The sequence below is a fragment of the Lycorma delicatula genome, chromosome 2 (assembly GCF_047948215.1).
Source record: "Lycorma delicatula isolate Av1 chromosome 2, ASM4794821v1, whole genome shotgun sequence".
Lineage (NCBI taxonomy): Eukaryota > Metazoa > Arthropoda > Insecta > Hemiptera > Fulgoridae > Lycorma > Lycorma delicatula.
In genome coordinates, this window is record NC_134456.1 from 86,959,999 (window position 1) to 86,985,007 (window position 25,009).

The window sequence follows — 25,009 nt, forward strand, 5'->3', positions numbered from 1 at the left end:
ATAGCTATATTTTGTTTTATAGCGATATTTAGATATATTGTTAATCAAAAAGCCCCCCATGGTCTGATTTTTCCCATTAACGAACTGGACCGAGATTTTGGGTCGTTATATTTTATGTATCAATTTGAAAGTGATTGGCGCAAATTTACAACAGTTATCGTGTCCAAAAGAAAGTGAAATATATATATATAAATGTATATATAAACTTTTGAACTGACGGCGGTTTTGGGGTCTGGGGGATATGAAGCACGAAGATATGTCGAAATTTTCTGGTAGTTGAATCATGGTACTCATTACAGGTAGCTTTCTTATGAAATCTACCGAAAAATCAAAAATTAAAATTGCGAAAACTACCCCTACTTCTTTTTTTATTTTTTTATAAAATTTAGTGACATCGATGCTCCATGTATTGAAATTTTTTGAGCCGTTTTCGAAGAGTTTTCGTTGAATCAATTCGGAAATGTTAATCAAAACCCAACACACGTATTTACATAGTAGACACATACATCTTCTGGGAATTTCTATAACTTGCTTATGTTTTTTAGACTAAAGGGATCTTGAAACGCTGATATTTGAAAAAACCAAAAATACCCTAAATTTTACCTATACCCTTTTTAGCTATGCGCTAGTGTAGCAGCTGTAAAGCATACCCGGATAAGTAAAATGAGTTTCTTATTGCACTATAAAATAATCAGATATTGTCGTTCACGTACAAAATACTGCGGTTCTAATTTAGCTCTATTTATTCATAATTTCATACCATCATTCTTTTATACACCGATGTTTCCAAAAACAAGCCACTGCAGATATTAAAGTGTAAAAATAAACGATTATACGATAATTTAAGAGCTTCATATTTCGCGGATTATTTTTATGCTATTTATGAAGAAAAGATTTCTATTTATAGATGTGAAACGCTGAAATTTTTTTGGTGGTATTCTTCATGATTGATTTGAATAACACTTGTCACAATAGAAATGTTTTCATAACTATAATAATAAAATATGAAAAAAAAATCTGTTGTGGATATCACATGACGTCCTTGTACGCCTATTAAATTTCATAACATATATTTTTAAAATGAAAAGTACATAAAATTTTATTTCAGTAATAACTTCTGTTATTTTTCATATTTTTTTTTATTGTTATTATTGAATTATTGTTTATTATATTTTTTTTTTACAATCGGAGGTTAATAATTGATTAATAATCATCATCAAAGGTTAATAATTATTGATTAATCAATCAATATATTGAAATTAAAAAAAAAGGAATTTAGTCGAATTCAAACCGATGTGCCTTCCCCTTGTGAGATCCAAATATTTCATTAATTAAAATTTCATTGGTCTATAACTCTGGAATCAATGAAAATAATTACCAATTATGATATATATCGTTGAAAAAATCTCAGAGTGCTTATTACTGCTGTTAAGAAAAAGTGCAAAATTCAAATTTTGTTTGGATTTTGGACTTTTTTTGACACTTTTGGTTCAGTTGATTGCAATCAAAAGGGGAGTTACACAACTAGATGTCACAACAATCCTAAATTTAAAATTTCAATACCTATGGCTAACCGTTTTTGAGTTATACGAGAGATATATACGTACATACGTACGTAAGTGCAGACCTCACGCCGAAACTAGTCTAAATGGATTCAGACATGGTCAAAATGGATATTTTCGTTGAAATCTGAAAACCGAAATTTTTTGCGATGACAATATTTTCTTTACTTTGTACTAGGAATATATATATATATATATATATATATATATATATATATATATAGAGTTCATTTTTTTAATTTTTATATCTCAACTTTGTGTTTCTTGCACATGTGAAGAAAGTTGGAAATTAATATTTTACTCATCTTGTATTTAACCTGCTGTTACGTAATTTCTTTACTGTACTTTAAAGATTAGAAAAAAATGATTTCCACGAAAAAATCTGAAAACAGGGTTTCCGAAATTCATAGTAATGTTACCTTTAATTAGCATTAAAAATAATTAAAATTGATGTTGTGGTTTTTATCACTTATATATTTTATTCATATAACCAAAAATATCTAAAGTGTTAATTAATTTAATCCATAGGGATCTGCAAAAAAATAAAATTAAATATTCCATTAAGAACAAATTTCGATTATACGGTCGGCAGACTAGGCCGCGAGGCTTAACGCACCAGTACCTAATCAACCTGGGGATAGAATTCGAGACCCAGACCGAGTTATTTTTTTAGACTTTAAATATTATTTATTTATTTAATTCTACCGCTCATCTATGACGTCACAACATAGCAGACCACTACAACAGTATTGTTTGGGGTAGGGGTGCGATTTTGCAAAACCTTTTTTTCAAATATTGTTATTTTTTAATTAATAACAAATGTTTCTAAGGAAAATATGATCTTAATTAGGTGAAATCTCAAGATACTGAGTGTGACCTTACTGTACAGCCTCACCACATTGACCTTTTCAGTTGAAAATTTAATGGCATCAATGTCCCATATATAGAAGTAATCTGACCAAGTTTGGTCAAAATAGGTCCAGTAGTTCTGGAGATATAAGGTGAATTAGAAGCCAACATCATGCATACACACATATGAACATTAACATCTGGAAAATTTCCATCCAGTTTTTGGGTTCCTTAGGTGTCAAAAACATCAAGATCTGGTAAAGACCGCATATGCCCAAATTGAACCAATTACAATACTTTCCCTTCTAGAGCTATAGCTTTGCTTATAGCACTATCTAGACGGGAAAGTAAAAAAAATAATAATTTGGGAATAAAATAAGATCTTAGTTTTTAACTCTGATTAGAAAGTGAGTTAATAATCTTTAAACATATAAGTAATAATACAGGGCGACTAGTAGAATTTTATTCAATTATTTTAAATTTATTAGTTTTTTTTTTTAATTAATTTGATGGTATATGATTATTTGTTGCTTACTTAAAAATTAAGTCATATTTAAAAATTATAACTTTAGATTATTCAATACCCATTTTAATTAGTATATTAAAGAAAATAGTTTTGTACGAATCTTACAATTCCTTTATCAAGACAAACACGTCTTATGGATATTATTTATACATATTATATTAAATTTTTTCATTAAAACTGATTAAAGCCTTTTTTTGAACTATAGATTATTTTTGTTTAAATTTATCAATAATTAATAGACAACAAAACTATTAACTTAATATTTATTTTAATGATTATTAATTTTATTACAACTACTTTATTATTTATTTGTGCTAGACATTTTTCAATTTTTTATATCATTAAATAATAGTTACATCAAGAATGAACCATATAATAAATGAATTAAAATGATTTATAAATGACTGTAGGCTAAATAAAAAAAAAAAATAACATACACCCGTAGGAACTAGTTAATGGTGAGCTGTTCATATAGGGATGCATGCATTTGTGTGTACTGGAATGTCTGTGTACTGTTAAAAATATGATTTACTTATACCATGTATATGCACACAACACATTAGCGTCCACACATATTTTAAAACTATAATTATATATATATGTATTGTACATGTGTATAAAGTATGCCCATTTATCAATTTGTGTAAGATCTATTAAAGTCAATCTTTTCAATCTTTAATTCATTAAAAGCGCATTGGTCTATTCAGTCTTTTATGTAAACACTTTTTATTCAAGTTAATTTATCATAACTTATTTAACTGGACATAAAAAGATTTATAAGAATAAATATATATAATGCAGACAGCTTGTTTTCTGTCAACTTGATTTTTCTGTTAATTGGTTTACTATGATAATTTTATAAGTATGATTGAAACATTGTAATTAAATAGTGATATAGCGATAGCATTATTTTTATAACTCAAATCATTTATTTTCTGTAAATGTATAATAAAAATATTAAATTAAACCTGTCGTTTCTGATTCTTAGATTAGAAGTTAAATTAAATAATTTCAATGCAAAATTATAAACTGGACGATTAGAAAAAAAGTGTTGAAAGAATTTAAATAGAAGTGAATCAAGCTACTGACGCAAGAGGTCAATATTCTTGGTAATGAAGTAGTTTACACTGATGAACCAGGTTTGCTATTATAGGTATTAGTTGTAACACCTGTTCTGGTTTTCACGATTTACCAAAAAGAACTCCATATTAATCATTTTTCTTTTTTTTACTAAACAATAGTTATTGTCTATACTGCAATTGAAGCAACTTATTGTTTTACAATTTTGTAATCTGTAGAACACCCATCATTGATGCAACAAATATGTGCATATATACTCTATATAAAAGACAACACACACATACACACACACACACAAAACGAATATTTATTTTAGAACTTCATGTTAATAGTTTTTTCTTTTTTTTTTACTAAACAATAGTTATTGTCTATATTGCAATTGAAGCAACTTATTGTTTTACAGTTTTGTAATCCATAGAATACCCTTCACTGATGAAACAAACATGTACAAGTATATTAAAGATATCACATCAGATCTATATAAAACACAACACACACACACACACACACACACACACACACACACACAAATCAAATATTTATTTTATTCTTATATATATATAATCATAAAAGAAACCTCAGTTGTTTGTATAATAGACAACAAACAATTTATTTTATAACTCTAAAAACACAACCATTTTATAATGTTATTAAATAAAAATAAACAAAAAACTTCTATCACAACAGAATGGATATTATTATATTATTTAAGTGGTGTACACACTAGTATAATTTAATATATTTTATCCAATTTAAATGATCAGTATATGGGATTAGGTTTTATTGTGTAAACGAATTGCTATTTAGTATTTGTATATGATTTATTATTATCAGATTTCCAGATTGGCTGAATAATAAGACCAATCCAATATTGTTTAATACAGTGATTCCCAAACTGTGCGCTGCAGCGCCCTGAGCAGCCATGGCCTCTTCACAAGTGCCACAAAATATTGTAAAAGCTTCATAATTAATTGAACCAAAACATTTATAATTATTAATTTAATGTTATATAAAGTAAAAAATAATGAATATACACAAGTTGTATTTATTTTTATCTCTTACTTACGAGTAGTCATACTTTTAGTTAGGATAGGACGCCATGGAAAAATTTTAATTGAAAAAGGGCGCCATGACTCAAAAAAGTTCGGGAATCACTGGTTTAAAATATGATTAAGTAGGTTATGTTTTCAGTTATACTTGAAAAAGCCTCGAATTTGGAGCGAAACATAGTTTTATATTTTTTTGTATTTATTTTTGTATAATATTAAAACTTGGTTTTGTTTCCTAAGGAGTTATAAAATGAAATATTTGTTTTATATATATATATATATATTTAAATTCTTTTAAGAATCATATTTCTCTCTTTTAGTATATAAGTAGTATATAAAACAAATTGCTATATATAATGATTATAGTGAATCTTTAGTTCATAATATATACAAAAAACAAATATAAAAAATTAACAATAATACATGTTTATTCCAATAAATCACAAAGAAAAAATTGACCATGTGTATTTAAAACATGGTCAATAACAGACAAATAACTATATAATAAAACATTTAAAAAACAGTAAACATACTGATTCACATGTTTATACAATTTGGTTGGAATTTATAAAATAAAATGTAATTAAATATTGGAAAACCTGCTAGATCTTTCAAAGCTAGATTTTCTGAACATTTTAGATATTATAAAAATGGAAAACTGGGTTTCTCTAATGTTTTTGACCATCTAATTAATAATAAACATTCAATATCTGATATTCAAACAAATTTGAAAATATTAGAAATCAAAAAATATAATATGAATGCAAATAATAGGGGTTTAGACATTTTAGAGAGATTTTATGTATATAAATATAAAAGTAGATTTAATTTGATCAACCTATAGGTCTGAGGATGTTACGATTATAATAGCTGCCCTAGATGGCAGCACTTTTTCAAACATTGTTAATATATATTCAATCTATTTCAGATCTGTACAGTAATGTAACATTGACTAGCCAGATAACACGTATATTTATTCTATTTTAACCTATTTATTTATAATTTAATTAATTTTTACTTTTAATATTTTTATCAATTGACATCATAATTCTATATATGTAATTTTTAACTTTTAATTTTTAATTAATATTTTTAACATTTAAAAATATTAATTTTAATTTCAATTTTAACTTTAAATTATTGATTTTTTAAATTTATATTAAAAAAAAGAAAAAAATATATTAACAAAGTTTTTATTGCATTTTATAAAAAACAGAATTTTTTTTATTATTCTTGATAATGTTTATGTGTAATGTGTAATTTGACATGAACAATTTTTTTTAAAATGGAATACAACTGAGGATTTGAGAAATTTGTGAAAATGTTTTTATGTATATGATAAAATAAGGTAAGTGTCATCATACTTATTGTTTTGTACTTAGATTGATCAAGTTCTTCAAATTTATATATATATATATATATATATATTCCTGTGTATAAAATTTTGAGGCTCAAAAATCTCCAAACTACTATATCAGTTTCAGTGAAATTTAAATAAACACGTTAAAATTTGATGAAAATCAGTTGAGTCGTTCCTGATCGATCAGGATCAGCTGATTTTGGTCAGACCACTTCTGAAGAACTACTTAACCCACTGAGCTGGTCTAGTGGTGAAATCATTGTCACAAATTAGCTGATTTAGAATTGGAAAGTTACTTTTATATGGATTTGAATACTAGATTGTGGATATCAATGTTCTTTGGTGGTTGAATTTCAATACATCTTGGGAATGGTCGACCTGAGACCATGCAAGATTACACTTCATTTCATACATATCATCCTCATTCATCCTCTGAAGTAATACCTTACGGTGGTTGCAGAAGCTAAACAGAAAAAGAAAGTCAGTGTTTAATAGATATTGTCACTTTCTCATTGTAGCATACTAACATAATTTATATGGTGTTCTTTTTTTTTTTTTTTTACATTTCTTTATACAACTATTTCAAACTTCCCTGAATATTTCCTCCAGCTATGTAATCAAAATAAACTTTAAAATATCTTCTCAGGTTTATTTTAATATTCTTTGATTTATTACATAAAAATAAAATCATTTTTAATTATTTTACTTTGCTGATTGTAGAACATTAATGGAAAGTATTTCTATTCTGTCAAAAGTTATGAGGTATATATTTTCTGACTTAGAGGGCCATAAACTTCAAGATCTGATAAAAAGCCTTTAAAAATTATGTATGCATATATATATATATATAATGTGCTGGTTTCTTTTTGGCTCAATATCTCAGAAACAAGTTGACAGAGCAACTTAAAATTTAAGTTAACTTCTTTAAGGCATTCAATATTGATTCTGTAATTTTTTTAAATCCATTGAGTGATACAAAGGTAGGAGTGTTATATATCGTTAAATATTTCCAAAGGTAAACTTTTTTTTTTACCTTTTTGATACATAATCTAGGAAAAAATCATTTTTAAAAACCACCCCTTCTTACAAATATTTCCTACATTTGAATTTCATTCAATACTGGTTTTTACTCATTTTGTTCTGATTTAATCATAATTATTAATAAATTAAGGTAGTAAATTATTTTTTATATCTGTATAAAATATAGCGTAAGTCATTGGGAATCAATTTTTCGAAAAAGAATAGTAAGGAAATGAAATTCAATTATATTTCATTTATCTGAACTTCCTTAATGTATACTTGAAATCTATTTGGATATATGAACAGCAATGCAATAATTTTTTTTTGTAAATCCTTCAAGGAGATTGAAAGTTGGCATATCATATCTCAAAATATTAGTAAAAGCAATTTGTTTTTTTTATTAATTTACTGTATGTTTGACATAAATAATGTTTAATGAAAAAAAGGCTTCCAAAAAAACTACCCCAAAATATTTCAAATAGGCAAATTTCAGAGTTTTTTTTCATTAATATTATTGTAATTTAGTAGTTAATTATTTTTTGTGTTTAGTACTGCTTACCTTTCTTAGCTTCATTCTTTTATCTCTTGTTGATGCATTTCGGAACCACTCCCTTTTACTTAAGAGTACAATAAGTTATTGATAATGTACAATAGATTAATTGTGCATTTATGAAGTGGTTCCAAAATGTGTCAACAAGAGATAGAAGAATGAAACTAAGAAAGGTAAGCAGTACTAAACATAGAAACTATAGTTATCTTAGCAGAAAAGATAATAGAAATTTCTTAACAACAGTTAATTATTTGTTTAAAATATGATTTATGGAAGTAAAATTTTAATTTTATGAATATTAAAAAAAATGAAGAAAGACGAATTTCAGTTATTGTTCATATCTGAATTTTGTTAACATGAAAACTTAAAATTTACTAGTACGGCTTCTATATAAGTGCCACTGATATCAATAAATATCTTTTTTGTATGATATTTGATGATGTAGAGAGATTCCCCCACAAGTTGTGAAAAAAGACAACTCATTGCACTTTTTGACATTTTTTCTTTATTTTAATAAATTATTCTGTCCGGTGATGTATTACAGATAAATTCAACCTTTCTTTAGAAGTAGCTTCAACCTTTCTTTAGAAGCAAATTTCAACCTTTCTTTAGAAGCAAATTTCATCCTTTTTTTAATAGTATTGATGAATAAAACTTAGCTAAGCTCTTCGTTCTAAACTACCATGCAATTTTACTGTTTACTTAACACTTGCAAGGTATTTATGATTTCACGGTTAAGCGATCGAAATAAACTATATCTTCTTGAGAGTTCTAAAGAATGATCACTCATGAAATATAGTTGTAGAGAATTCAGCTCTTCATTGCTGTTGGAAAGCAGTCATCCAATCCTGTGGTAAATTTGTCCTTGTACTTTAAAGGCTGACTTAAACCCACCTAAATCACATACAGAAGTTCCGAATGATGTCATTTGGAAACATGAATTGTAATGACGGATATTGTTAAAAAATTGTTTCAACTGGGGGGGATTGTCAGAATATAATAAACATGCAAGCTCCGGAGGTAATTGTAATAACTCTGGCAGTAAAACTTTGCCATTCCCGCAACACATTCCTTTTGTTTTTGAATGAAACTCATAAGCCCCACAAAATGAACAAATACAATTCATTTCACAAACTGACAACATAGATTTGAATAAACTATAGTTGGATCATACTGTAACCCTTCATCACTATCAAGTGATGCCTTTTCACGCTGTAATACGGACCTGGGGATCTTAATGTTTCATTCAATCGAGTAGGATGTCTTACAATTCTTTGCTGGTTACAACTTGTCCTACCAATACTACCTTTTTCAGATATCAGTTTAATTTTATAAAAATAAAATGGCAGAAATATTTTAAATTTTAAAGAAAAAAGATCAGGGAAAATTTATTGAAAAAAGTCAAATGAAAATTCAAATTAAAATAATAAAATTTTCAATTCAATATAAACAATAAACTTAAAAAAAATTCAACTAGTAAAATACCAACAAATTTTTCAATTTGATGATAATTAGATTTGAAAGTTGATGAAATTCTAATAACTATCACAATCAAAGTAAAATTACCAAACACAATTAAAGTTTAGCACCTTGAAAAAGCACTAAGCACAACTAAAGTTTAGCACCTTAAAGAAGCACTAAACATAAATTACTCTCACGATATATAACGTGGTTTTGATTGTTTTTAGGTTATGCATTTATTTGTTTTCGATTTCAACGTATTTAAAAAAAAGTGTTATTATTAACACATTTTATTGATATTATTTTTTTTATTATAAATGATTACAAAATATTCTTTCATAAAATGTTTTAATGTTTTATTAGCATTTCGCCGTGATGAACTTATTGTAATGAATTTTTAGTTGCATCCCTATTTTGGTTGCATTTATGGAATCAAAAATGCATCTCAATAAGCATTTTCAAGTACATTCTTTAATTTTTAAAAAAATTTGTACTCAATAGCGTTTGCACAATAAATTTTCGCAGTTTACGGCTTTAATATTGAGTGTAGAATGGTTATAAAATCTTCAAAAGTTCATAAAAATCGAAATTTATCATTGTCCTGAATTTCATTTTTATTTGATGTTTCATTTAAAAGATATTAAAAAAAATAAAAAACAAATTTTAAAATCTTTGATACCTATAACTTTAAATAACGATAGACAATACTTGTTTTTTATTTGGCATATTGATAAATAATTAAAAAATGAATCTGGATGTTCAGAAAAAAATGTTGTGTAGCCGGATTTGTGCAATATAAATGTGCGGTTTACTGCCATATGAGCAGTCGCTCATAAAAAAGAAAAACATAAAAACTACTGTTGCAATAAATAAACATTTACTGAATTATATTTTTTTCTATACCTATCGTCAATCTTGCACTTCAAAGAAATCAACTCCTTTTATATATATATTATTATATATTATTAATATCACCACATTAATATATAACATTTTCTTATATATATATATATATATATATATATATATGCATATATATAGAAGAAGGATATAGATATGAATATACATAACAGGTCAACTGGATGATCTAGAGTACATATTTTGTACGCAAACGTTAGCCCTTGTACTGCTAGAAAATAAGCTTAATTTTTAAAATTGGTCGTACATTTTCGGAGGTGTACGTAACTGATAACTGGTATCAATATCTTAATGCATAAAAACAGTGGATTATTAACTGTAAAAGTGCTATTACTTTATGCATAGCAATCGAACATTTTTTGTAATGTGTATCTTAAGTTAAAAGAGGTGTTCTGTACAGAACAAAAAGAGAACTTAATTTCTATAGAAGCCAAAAATAAATTAAACATGTGGTACCAGTTTAATGTTGTGTTTGTTGCAGTTTAATGTTTTGTTTCTGAAGTAAATTTAAACGAGAACTTTTATTTTATTTTGATTTTTGATTTAATTTTTATTTTAATTAGTACAAATAAGAGAATTTTGTTATTTATTATTATTACTATTATATCTATGTCATTATTATGTATACTTCTACGAAGCTGTTGAAGTGCAGCTTAGAAGATACTATATTCTCATGTTCAAAGGATAACTTGTTAAAAGATAGATGTTTTTATTTCCTAATGCGTATGTTGCAATCTGTTTAACTAATGAACTATAAGCTACCCCATGGCCCATTGAAATGAGAATGATATGTATGTTATGGAAATGAAGTGTAGTCTTGCATAGATTTGGCCGACCATTCCTGAGTTATGTGGTTAATTGAAAAACAACCACCAAAGTACACCAGTATACACTATCAAGTATTTAAATTCATATAGCGGTTACTATCTTTACTAGGATTTGAACCTGAGAACCTTCAGCTTTGAAAATCAGTTGCTACAAAGATGAGTTTACCACCACACCTACTTGGTAGGTTAAAAAATAAATAAACAAGAAAATGTTATCTATTTTTCATATTTAATATTATTAAGACCTAAATAATAAAGTAGTTTTTTAATCTTTTAAACCTCCTTCTCAAGCTTTTTCGTCAGATAAGCCACTAAAAAGTTTTAAAAAATCTTAATTTTTCAGCTTGCAAAATTATACATACCATGCAATATTTTGTTTATTCAAATCATCATATAGACTCAGTTATTAGAATGGTTGAAATGAATCATTTCATACATATTTCATTAAAATCATGTAGCCATTTTATAATTATTTTACCATAACAAGTATACCAATCTATTCCCTCAAACTAGAAATTTATTTTTTATTAATATACATATTTTGCATTATCTTTATTTTTACCCAATTTAGAGTAGTTAAGGAACAATGATTTTCTTTTAAATTATTGGGAGGGTTTTAGATTTTTAATGATTTATGATTTATCACCTGATAACTAATTTTTTTATTTTCTTAATTGATTTGTTTCAGTAATTTTGCTGTAGTGTTTTAATTAAATGGACAAATAAATAAGTTATAAAAATAAAATTCTTTTTTAATGGATTTATTAATTTTTTATTTGTTTTATTATTTATTTTTCTAAAAAAAAATAAAAGTTTTTAACTTTTAATATATATACATTTTCAAGCAAAGCTAATTTATCTATAATCTATTCTCCCATACGTCTCACTGTTATCAAACAGTGAGATGTATGAGAGGCATGTATGTGTGTAAGTTGATACTTACACACATACATGCCACTTCACATCAAACCACATGTACTATGTTATTATGTGAAGTGAGTTTATTCAGTTTCTATGTCTTGTTTTTCTCATAAAATTATTTCTCCATTGATTAAAGATCAATCATATCTGGTTAACCTCAAATTAGGCGTTGGTTACTCTGGCTTTAATTAATATATTTTAAAGATTATGTAGATTTAAGGGCATTAATTAGATTAAGGTATATTAACAAATCAAATAATAACAATAACAATAAGGTCCCTTAATAAAAAAGATTTAATTTTTACTGATAAATATTAATGTTTAATTTTATTTAATAAGTAAATGAGAGAACAAGTTATTTAAAGATTATATTATTTTTAATTGACTCAAATGGCCAATTAAAGAAATAATTTATTCATCTGTTTAGGGGAATGTCCTTCATTTTCTTTAATCAATGAGAAATCATAGAGCTGAGATTTTATGCCGTTTCTTATCAATTAACATGTAAGAATTAATTAAGTTATGATCAAAAAATCATAGCACTAATAAAATAAAAACCAATAATTTCTAACTGTTGTGAGATAGACATGAATCTCCGATAGCTACACTTTGTACCACTTGGGTAATTTACACTAAATTTGATAAAAAAAAATTTTGCATTTGTGTGCTATAGCCTAACGTTGTAGGTGAACTACAAAAAACAAAAGTTACCTGTGAAAATAGAATAGAAACATAACTTTTTCAATTCTTCAATGGTTATTAACAAATTTTTACTTGTATGATATTTAGTAACATGTAATTCTTATCTGAGTTCATTTACCATCATAGATACTCAACTCTACAAGAGAAACATTACACAGTTGTTCGTTATGCATTGAATTTTCTGGTCTCTCTCTCAAGCGATTTGCTTATTAGGAACTTTTATCAGTTTTACTGTGACTTGCCTAAATAATAAATCTGTCCAGACAATGTATTTATGTTTAGCTCAGCTTTTTCTATTTAGCCTCCAAAACCATCATAAGGTATTACTTCAGAGGATGAATAAGGACGATATGTAAGAATGTAAATGAAGTATAGTCTTGTACAGTCTCAGGTTGACCATTCCCAAGATGTGTGATTAATTGAAACCGAACCACCAAAGAGCACCAGTATCCACGATCTAGTATTCAAACAAGTCTGTTCCTGTTAAGTTCTCAATATCTAAAATCCCAAGATCTATAAAGCCTGTGCATCCTTATTTCTGATAGGAGTTCTGCCTTTGGACCAATTTAGGAAGCTTGTTTCATGTTGAAACATTCACCAAAGTTTACTAATCACTTCTACATGAATTTCATCAATAATATCGCCAACAAAGTTCTAGCCAAAATGAACTGGAATTAATTATATAGCTTCTTCATCAGTAGCAGTAAGTTATTGGTAGCCATGTTATAAATAATAATACCCATCTTAAAAACATGATATGATCCTTTTAGTATCTAGTCAAGAAATATGTTTATCTATTTTGCGTTTTTAGTATTCTGTTTTTGTTAAATTTTGTGTGTTTGTTCATTTGATATTGTTTAAACGTGTTGAGATTGTGGTTTTATGTGTTAAATGAAAAATTTTCACATTATAGTTAATATCTTTGTAGAATATTTCATAAAAACAGAACACAAATATAAAAAATATTTAACATTGTTTTTAGAAATAGCAAAGCCAAGAACATATCGGCACACTTCAACATCAGATTTATAAAACACTAAATTTGACAGAAATAACATATTAAACAATCATAATATGAGTATATTCCTTTAACTTATAAAGGAATGCATTATTAACAATGCTGCCACTAACTGCATAGCCAAAAGAGATGCATGATTAGTTTTAAAATATCTTAGAAATTTCATATAATTTGAAAGTAAGTTTTATTTTGGGGATCAACAAATTTTCTCTGTTGAGGCATTATCATGATTGAAACAATTTATGACATAAAAAACATATTCCTGCATTCCTTACCTAGCAAATGACTAGAGTAAGTCTGTTTATACCAGTTCTGTATACTTTTCTCTTATATATCAAGATGAAGATTTCTTATCTTTTCCGTTTCTTGCAATTACCTTTTTTATGAAAAAAATTTTGCAAGTGCACATTTTACTGCCTGAAAAAATACTTTTTCAACCAATTAAAATAAAATAAAAATAGATAAAATTAAATGAATTCCAACTGTTTTATAATTTGGCACCAAATTATAGAGTTTATAAATTGTTTGATAGTTATTTTTAATTTTAAAACAAGTTGAAAAAGCATATTATTTTTTCAATTTTTTAAATTATTTTTTCTTATTAATATAGTTACAAAAGGGAGAAAATTAAATTTAATATATTTTTTTTAATGTCCACAGGTAGATACCAACACGTTTCCTGTGTGGTTAGAAGAGGAAGATGAAGAAACAGAATTGGCTGTGCCAAAACACAAACTCTGTCCACCGATACCACCATTAGTAGAAAGTAAGACTGAAACCTTATGCAACAAAACTGTTTGTTCAGATAATGGAAATTGTTCCAACAGCAAAGAAAATGTTACTCTGATGTGTTGCTTCAATGGATGTGTAAAAACATGTATGCCACCTTTGGATCCACCTCCTGGTAAATTCAAATTATAAAATTAAATTATTTTTCTTTTTTATAATATATATTTGTAACTTATATATATCTCATACATAGATAAGAAATATTTGTTGAGAGATATTCACTTCTAAGAAAACTGAAATATAATTTAAAATTTGTATGCTTATAGATTTTAGCAAATTAAAATTTTAATTAGAAATAAGCTTCTTTGGTAAAACAATAAACTTAATCCATAGAATTTAGTAATGAATTAACTTTTGCTTTTAACTGCTAATATTAAAGGATTTTAAAATTGAAAAGATTCTTAAGTTCTAAGTCATTTTTTCCTAGTATATTTATGTTTAATTGTTTCAAGGATCAATTTTGAGATTAACTGCTGTGGTCATTGTTAATAAGTTGTCAATCTTCAGCTTTAAGTAACAGAGCAGATTTTCATATTGCATATAAAAATTCAAAATTAACGATACTTCTGCGAGATTTATCAGCATGAAGTACCTGTATATGTTTATATTTTATTTACAATTGAATCTTGCTTATCCAACATTATCTCGCCAGCAGAATGTTGGATGAGTGAAAGTAGGATAATAGGGTGGTGTTAATAAAAAGAATATAAAATGTCAAACTATGTTATAATTTTACAAATGACAAACCTGACAAATGACAAACATAATCATGTTTTACAAAAAAACAGAAAAAATTAACTGAAAAAATGAAGTTAAAGTTACAGAATTGTCTGAAGTTTAATACAGTACAAACAGTACTTCAAAAATTTATTCCTGTGACGATTAAAATAAATTTTTGAGTGTTGTCTGCTTTCCTGATAAGTGCAGTTCTTCGTTGTCAAGTCTCACCATTTTTGCAGTATCATTATGTCAATTCCTGTAGTTTCTTCTTGTTGCTCAATCTATTTAATTGCAGTTTCTAAAACTTTAATTCCATCGTTATGTGAAATTCTGCGAGGCTCAACAGTTGGTGCTTGATCTTGATCTTCACTTTTGTTGTCATAGCAATTGACAAGAGCGACAATTTCTTCATCAGTTATTTCATACTGATATTCATCATTCATCCAACTTTCAATTTCTTGCAAAGATGCATCCTCACATCCAGAGATACGTTGCACTAAAGGTAGAATGGTTTCTTTGATCTCATCTGTGCTTTCCATTTCATTCTTTCATCATTGCCTAGCAGCTTCTTCCATGATTTGGCAATTGTTGTAGCCCTTATTTCAATCCATGCAACACAATAAACAACATCCTTTACATTGATGCATTTCAATTTTTCAATTATGTCTTGCCTTTCTTCAATTTCTTCTATCATTGTGGACAATAGCTTCCTGTAGTAGTTACTTCTTAACATTTCCAAAATATCCTGATCCATAGGTTGGCATATGGTGGTTACGTTGAGGGCAGAAATGTTGCCTTAATGTCACCATCTTGAAGCTCCTCTGCATCAGGGTGCTTAGGAGCATTATCTAGCAATGAAACAGCTTTTCTGGATAAATTATTTTCTTTCAAAAACTTCTTTGTTGAAGGAATGAATTTCTCAAAGAACCAGTCTTTGAAAATTTCACTGCTCATCCATGCTCTTTCCGGACTATAGTATTATTTTGAAACTGAAAGAGCGTTTTTTGAAATTGTTTAAAGGCTCCAGAGTTTTGGGATTTTGCTGAGGTTTGCTGTGGCATTGCTGCATGCTAAAATTGTCAGCCTTCATTACTACTCCTGTAGCCAGGGGCTTCTGCTTCAGTTCTGACTACAAGACTCTTCTTACTACAACATTTTGTAATTAAGGCCTGACTCATTACAATATCTGATCACTCATTAGGCCTTCAGTTTCACTTAATTCCTGAAATGTTTTCTTGAATGCTTCCATTTCTTCAAAATTCAATGATAGTTTTTCACCACAAACACATAACTGACAGATGCTGTAGCGTTTCCGTCATTGGAAGCAATCCCCTTCATTGAATTCATTATGAAAATATAGTGCCTTTTATTGTCAAATAGGCTTGAAATAGGAACATGTTTGTCGCTGAACTGTGTAAACCAACCATATAAAAAGTTTCACTCACTTTTTTATAGTCAAATTGTTTCATAGTTTTTCTTTCTTTTAATGCACATCATTTTTCTATTTTAATTTGTTTCCTTTTACAGTTTCCTACTGTTACCATTCAACTCCAAAGTCATCAGTTACCTGCTGCACTGTCTCTCCCTTGTCCAGTATCTTGATTGCCTCAAGTTTTAGTTCCATCGATACAACAACTTGTTCTTTTCATCGCCATTCTTTCTGTGCTTGCATAAATTTCAACTTTTAAACACCACAACAAAGCTTATCAAAAGGGTGATGATTTGGAACATTTATTTTTTATTTTTTGACTTCTAATTCTTTTAAAGTAATGTTTGCTTAACATTTTCTTTAAATAATTTTGACTTTAAATTTTCTTGACTTTAATTGCCACTCTGAATTCTCATGATTAGCAATCACTGCTTTAATTTCCGACCTTAGTGTACACATCTTTGAATATGTTGGGGCCCCAGAACCCCCTTGATAATTTTAATGGACTGCATGCAGCCTGTTAAAATCCAGTTTTAGTACCCCCAAGATAGTGTATCAATTATTCCATCTTTCTCTTCTAGAATCATCCTTTTGTCATAATCAAACTGAAATTTCTTTCTGATCTTTCTATTTACTAGATATTTAGTTTTACTTCTCTCATTATTTGATTATAAGCTGCAGATTCAGTTTCTCTTTCCACCATTTTGCGCATAACATTCATATCCAATATTTTTGAACTTATGTAATTCAAAGTAAAACCTTTTATCTTACACTCATACACTTACCTTTTAAGGTTGTGTAAGCATAACTTTTAGGGCCTGATGAAATAAATTCAGTTATATAATCGTCCCAATTCATCTGTCCACTCACAAAGCATACAACTGGTCTGTATTGTATTTTCACAATCATCAATTTATACAACTAAATCTGTGTTATAGTACACTATATTATCACAAAGTCTATCTAACATATTATAAAATTCATTCTCACATTAGCTGTAGTGAAAGCAGCTACAAATACATTAGTAGTATTTAGGATCTTCTACAAAACAGTCTGTCAAATTGTATGTTATTTGTACTATATTATCATTTAGTATAGTAAAGTTTGTTTTGTCCAGTCCATCGTATTAAAGTTTTTTTTTTTTTTTTTTTGTCTTCAGTCATTTGACTGGTTTGATGCAGCTCTCCAATATTCCCTATCTAGTGCTAGTCGTTTCATTTCAGTATACCCTCTACATCCTACATCCCCAACAATTTGTTTTACATACTCCAAACGTGGCCTGCCTACACAATTTTTCCCTTCTACCTGTCCTTCCAATATTAAAGCGACTATTCCAGGATGTCTTAGTATGTGGCCTATAAGTCTGTCTCTTCTTTTAACTATATTTTTCCAAATGCTTCTTTCTTCATCTATTTGCCGCAATACCTCTTCATTTGTCACTTTATCCACCCATCTGATTTTTAACATTCTCCTATAGCACCACATTTCAAAAGCTTCTAATCTTTTCTTCTCAGATACTCCGATTGTCCAAGTTTCACTTCCATATAAAGCGACACTCCAAACATACACTTTCAAAAATCTTTTCCTGAGATTTAAATTAATTTTTGATGTAAACAAATTATGTTTCTTACTGAAGGCTCGTTTCGCTTGTGCTATTCGGCATTTTATATCGCTCCTGCTTCGTCCATCTTTAGTAATTTTACTTCCCAAATAACAAAATTCTTCTACCTCCATAATCTTTTCTCCTCCTATTTTCACATTCAGTGGTCCATCTTTGTTATTTCTACTACATTTCATTACTTTTGTTTTGTTCTTGTTTATTTTCATGCGATAGTTCTTGCGTAGGACTTCATCTATGCCGTTCATTGTTTCTTCTAAATCCTTTTTACTCTCGGCTAGAATTACTATATCATCAGCAAATCGTAACATCTTTATCTTTTCACCTTGTACTGTTACTCCGAATCTAAATTGTTCTTTAACATCATTAACTGCTAGTTCCATGTAAAGATTAAAAAGTAACGGAGATAGGGAACATCCTTGTCGGACTCCCTTTCTTATTAGGGCTTCTTTCTTATGTTCTTCAATTGTTATTGTTGCTGTTTGGTTCCTGTACATGTTAGCAATTGTTCTTCTATCTCTGTATTTGAACCCTAATTTTTTTAAAATGCTGAACATTTTATTCCAATCTACGTTATCGAAAGCCTTTCTAGGTCTATAAACGCCAAGTATGTTGGTTTGTTTTTCTTTAATCTTCCTTCTACTATTAATCTGAGGCCTAAAATTGCTTCCCTTGCCCCATACTTTTCTTGAAACCAAATTGGTCTTCTGCTAACACTTCCTCCACTCTCCTCTCAATTCTTCTGTATAGAATTCTAGTTAAGATTTTTGATGCATGACTAGTTAAACTAATTGTTCTGTATTCTTCACATTTATCTGCCCCTGCTTTCTTTGGTATCATTACTATAACACTTTTTTTGAAGTCTGACGGAAATTCCCCTTTTTCATAAATATTACACACCAGTTTGTATAATCTATCAATCGCTTCCTCACCTGCACTGCGCAGTAATTTTACAGGTATTCCGTCTATTCCAGGAGCCTTTCTGCCATTTAAATCTCTTAGTGCTCTCTTAAATTCAGATCTCAGAATTGTTTCTCCCATTTCATCCTCCTCAATTTCCTCTTCTTCCTCTATAACACCATTTTCTAATTAATTTCCTCCGTATAACTCTTCAATATATTCCACCCATCTATCGACTTTACCTTTCGTATTATATATTGGTGTACCATCTTTGTTTAACACATTATTACATTTTAATTTATGTACCCCAAAATTTTCCTTAACTTTCCTGTATGCTCCGTCTATTTTACCAATGTTCATTTCTCTTTCCACTTCTGAACACTTTTCTTTAATCCACTCTTCTTTCGCCAGTTTACACTTCCTATTTATAGCATTTCTTAATTGCCGATAATTCCTTTTACTTTCTTCATCATTAGCATTCTTATATTTTCTACGTTCATCCATCAGGTGCAATATATCGTCTGAAACCCAAGGTTTTCTACCAGTTCTCTTTATTCCGCCTAAGTTTGCTTCTGCTGATTTAAGAATTTCCTTCTTAACATTCTCCCATTCTTCTTCTACATTTTCTACCTTATCTTTTTTTACTCAGACCTCTTGCGATGTCCTCCTCAAAAATCTTCTTTACCTCCTCTTCCTCAAGCTTCTCTAAATTCCACCGATTCATCTGACAACTTTTCTTCAGGTTTTTAAACCCCAATCTACATTTCATTATCACCAAATTATGGTCGCTATCAATGTCTGCTCCAGGGTAAGTTTTGCAGTCAACGAGTTGATTTCTAAATCTTTGCTTAACCATGATATAATCTATCTGATACCTTGCAGTATCGCCTGGCTTTTTCCAAGTGTATATTCTTCTATTATGATTTTTAAATTGGGTGTTGGCAATTACTAAATTATACTTCGTGCAAAACTCTATAAGTCGGTCCCCTCTTTCATTCCTTTTGCCCAGCCCGTATTCACCCACTATATTTCTTTCCTTGCCTTTTCCAATGCTTGCATTCCAATCTCCAACTATTATTAAATTTTCATCTCCTTTTACGTGTTTAATTGCTTCATCAATCTCTTCGTATACACACTCTACCTCATCATCATCATGGGCGCTTGTAGGCATATAAACGTTAACAATCGTTGTCGGTTTAGGTTTTGATTTTATCCTTATTACAATGATTCTATCGCTATGCGTTTTGAAATACTCCACTCTCCTCCCTATCTTCTTGTTCATCACGAAACCTACTCCTGCCTGCCCATTATTTGACGCTGAGTTAATTACTCTAAAATCACCTGACCAAAAGTCGCCTTCCTCTTCCCACCGAACCTCACTAATTCCTACTATATCCACATTCACCCTATCCATTTCCCTTTTTAAATTTTCTAGCCTACCAACCTTTTTTAAGCTTCTAACATTCCACGCTCCGACTCGTAGAATGTTATTTTTTAATTTTCTGGTGACCCCTTCCTTAGTAGTCCCCACCCGGAGATCCGAACGGGGGACTATTTTACCTCCGGAATATTTTACCAAGGAAGGCGCCTCCATTATTGCTAAGTATTAAAGTATATTATAAAATTCCAATACATCACATACATATTTAGTTTGATTCATATTTAATCTTTGTCCAAACTTACCCCATAAACTATTTAGATCTTTAAATCTTTGACACAGTTCCTTTACCAGGATTTGGCTCAATTTTTTCAATATCTAGTCTCTTTATCAAGTGCACATTGATCTTTTGTTTTGTAGTCAGCCTGGGGCAAGGTGAAGTTTCAAGTTAAATCTTCATAAAACCTCCTGTATTCAAAATTAAGGAAATAGATAATAAGGAAAAGATTTAATTAATGTAAATGATTATCTTGTAGCCAGTAAATTATCTTTAAACATAACTAAACAGAATACATCAATTTTTCTACAAATTGTAACTATAATGAAATTCTAATACAAAAAAATTGTGGCTTTTACAAGAATTGTACTTGCTAAACACTTAAAGCTGCAAGTAGTAAATGTCTGCAAGTACCTGGCTGCAACTTAATGCTAGAAAAGTTTAAATAAAATTAAAAATATGTTTAAATATTGCTAAAAGACCTTTTAAATAACATTTTTTACTATTTTTGATATAATTTTACATACTTCTAAACCAACAATAACTTAACATTTAAACAACATTAAATAAATTTTCATCAAACATCAAACGACTGTAATGAATCCAAATAAAAAGTAATTGAATGAAAATTACAACACGTGAAAAAATAGTATCTAAATACTAACGTACTGCATAATACTGCATTGGAGAAATCTGCAGTATTTTATAGGTAGCTTAAATTAAACTTAACATTTTTAAACTGTTTTGAATTACTGAAATCCTATTAAAATGAATTTATTAACTTTATTCTTAAAAGATTTATCAAATACATTATAATAACTGTTATTGATAATTTGCTCAAGACTTATATAAGATGAAGTTTCCTGCCCATATTTAATTTAATTATTTCAGTTTCTTCTTATTATAATCAAATCACCAAATTTACGATTAATTGTACGTTGAACTTCTGCGGTGTTGAATCAATTCAATAATGTAATATGGAAAATTGCTTATGGTACCTTCTAAATCAGCCTCTTTTCTTAGAAAATGGCTTTGGTGACTCAGTCTATGCTCAATCAGTCTTGCTGTACTCTTTAAAAATTGTCTGTATGAACGTTTTTCTTTTCCCAAATTATTAATAACTGAGCATATGAATTGAGAAACTAAAGACCTCAAATTCCAAATTTACTTTTCATAAATTTTATCTCCTTTAACTGTCTAATGATTTCCTTTCTCACTTCTAAGTTAGGAATTTTTAATGTCTTTATAATGTTACCTACTATAGTTTGCTTTCCAACACAGGTAAAATAACCTAAATTGAACATAAAATTCAATTATAAGTCTGCTTCATTAAAATCTAATTCTATACTATTTGAGGTACTAACTAGTTTTTTTTAAAAAAAACTACATTATCTGAGCTCATTATTATGGTGCTACTCACGTTTATCAAATTATTCCAAATGGCTCAATTAATTTTACGATATAGGTAAGTAAGTAACTTATCTATACCAAAGCGTTTTTAAATTTAAATGAAAATCCTCTTGGGTCAGTAATTTTTAAATATTCATAACTCTATGTAATGAACAATAGACTATTTTTTTAAAATCTAAAATCTCATTATACACCTTAAATTTATTATTAACATATATCCATCATTCTAATTTATTTTATAATTTTAATTCTATCACCAAATTTTTCAATTCAGGTTCTGTAAACCCATAAAATACTTTGAAAGGCAGATGGTCATCAAAAGAGAAATAAGAAATATATTCTTTAGGCTGCCTGAGAGCCCTATGCAGTTGGTAAGAAGTACTTTTTCTTCAAATATATTGCATTTTAACAAACTGCTAATTAAATTTTGAATAAATATTATATCTTTCACCAGCATGTAAAATCAGATCCTGCACAGGCTTGCCAGATTCGTCTATAAGGACAATCAGCCATCCTTTTATTAAAATGAATGTACAACAATTTGGTTAAAAGTTTTCCACTTTTTTGTAACTTAGTTTGTATAACAGCGTTAACTTTATCGTCATCCAAAAACTTCATAATTTTTCTCTTTTCTCATTAGTTAATAATGATACCGTACAATAAATATACATATTCACCAAATGCAGATGACACCATTTCCCTAAATGTACCTAACTAAAAATCCTCCCTCCCAACTTACTCCGTTTAATTAGTTTGAAGTCGAAAAATAATACCGGAAATTCACCAAATGTATTGTTAAAAAATGTTGAATTGTTCATATCTTTATATATATATATACAAATAAATAAAAATTCACTACCATTAACTTTTGTACCTCCTTGAAAAGATCTTAAAACTGTCCATTTTCTCTTTTATCACATTCTGATTCCATTGCTGTCAACATTTGCTTGACAAAACCGACGTAACATGTCAATGTTGTTACTTTTCGCAAACCGGCATGGTGTTGTAACTACAACATTCCATCCATCTGGTTCAAAAAAAGTCTTTAACATATTTCTTTTATCAACATAACATGGCGACTTAACAATTCTTTTAATATTGCTAGAAACTGTGTTTTTACGTTTCAAATAAAATTCACCCTAAAACATAAAATACAGAAAAAAATTTTTAATATGAATATTTATAAATTAATATTTCAAATTAGTATCTAGATATTTTTATTAATAAGAAGACAGCTACTAAAATTAAATATTTAATCAATTTTTACTCAATATAACTAAAAAAGTAGAATCAGTATTTTCTGTAAATTTGCTATACTCTGAAAAACTACTAAAGTTTGAAATTACTGTTAAAATTGTTAACTTCTTCTACATATTATATGCTTTAAATTAGAAAAATTTTAAAAAGAGACATTTTAACATAAGAAAACTATAATTCATCTCAAATAGTGAAACATATTTATGGGCTGGTATGGAATAACTTGGAATAAACCCTCAAAAAACAATTTCTTTCTTTTTTTAAAAAAAAAAAAAGAATAATCTTTACTTCCATATAATATGTGTTACAACTTAAACAGCTCATGGTATACATAAATAATAACTGGCCTTTTTTATCCTACTTTCTATTTTAGAAAGTTTAGTACATACTTATCTTCAATGGATTCTAATTGTAGAATGGTAGAATCTTTTCTGATGACTTAAAAAATTCAAATATATGTAATACTACAATTTTTCCATACCAAATAATTACGAACAGTTCAATTTCAGTTAAAGTAGGTTTCACAACAATTTTTTATCTTATATATTGTTACCATTAGAAACTCTAGAGGGATCTTTTAGTTAAAATCACTCATCTAAAAAAATATATTGTACAGAAGTTATAAATAAAAATAATGAAAATTATTGTTTATAGTTACAATTGAGTCACCAATAAAGCAGACAAAAAAAAGGTACTATTACATACATTGCTGTATATTATTAAATACAAACTGAAATCGCAAAAAAAAAATCATTAAAAAGAAAAGTAGAACGCTTTTTTTGTAGAGGAAAGACAAATAGAAATAGCGTTTCTCATATCTGAAATAATTATACGCATTTCATTTGATAAAATTCCTCTAAATAAAAAGTAGCAAACCATTATAAAATATTTTAATCTTGAAATTTTGTTATCGAGATAATAAACAATCATTATATAATTAAAAAGACATTCTTTTCTGTAAATCGATTGTGCAACAGCACGGGAAAATAATTATGTAAAAAGTAAATTTCTGACTAAAAGTACGTTCTAAAAAATAGAACACTTGGAAAAAGATAAATTTATTTTTTCATACATATTTAAAGTAATGTAACGTAACGTTACACTAAAATAAAACTTCATTCTGTAGGAAACCATTATTCTAAAATATTGTCGCGTGTTTATGGCGATCAGTATATTGAGATATTGACAATTTAAAATGTTTATTTAATTACAATTTATTAGTTTAAAGAGCACAAAAAAATAAGATAAATCAATATTAATAATGACAATAAGAATAATAAAAAAACAAATCACAATAATAATCAGAATAGTAGCAATAATGACAATAGCTAAACTAATAATAATAATAATTGTCAATAAGAATAATAATAAACAGTGATTACATACAA

General features: G+C 27.9%; 1 protein-coding gene across 3 annotated transcripts in view; it reads left to right on the top strand.

The window, feature by feature from the left end:
* LOC142318981 (uncharacterized) overlaps nucleotides 1–25,009 on the top strand; it is a 251,552-nt gene that overhangs the window by 215,534 nt on the left and 11,009 nt on the right. For all 3 annotated transcript variants that reach the window (XM_075355724.1, XM_075355722.1, XM_075355723.1), the window contains exon 2: nucleotides 14,504–14,747. In XM_075355724.1, coding sequence (XP_075211839.1) covers nucleotides 14,504–14,747 — 244 coding nt within the window. The remainder of the gene's footprint in view (nucleotides 1–14,503; nucleotides 14,748–25,009) is intronic.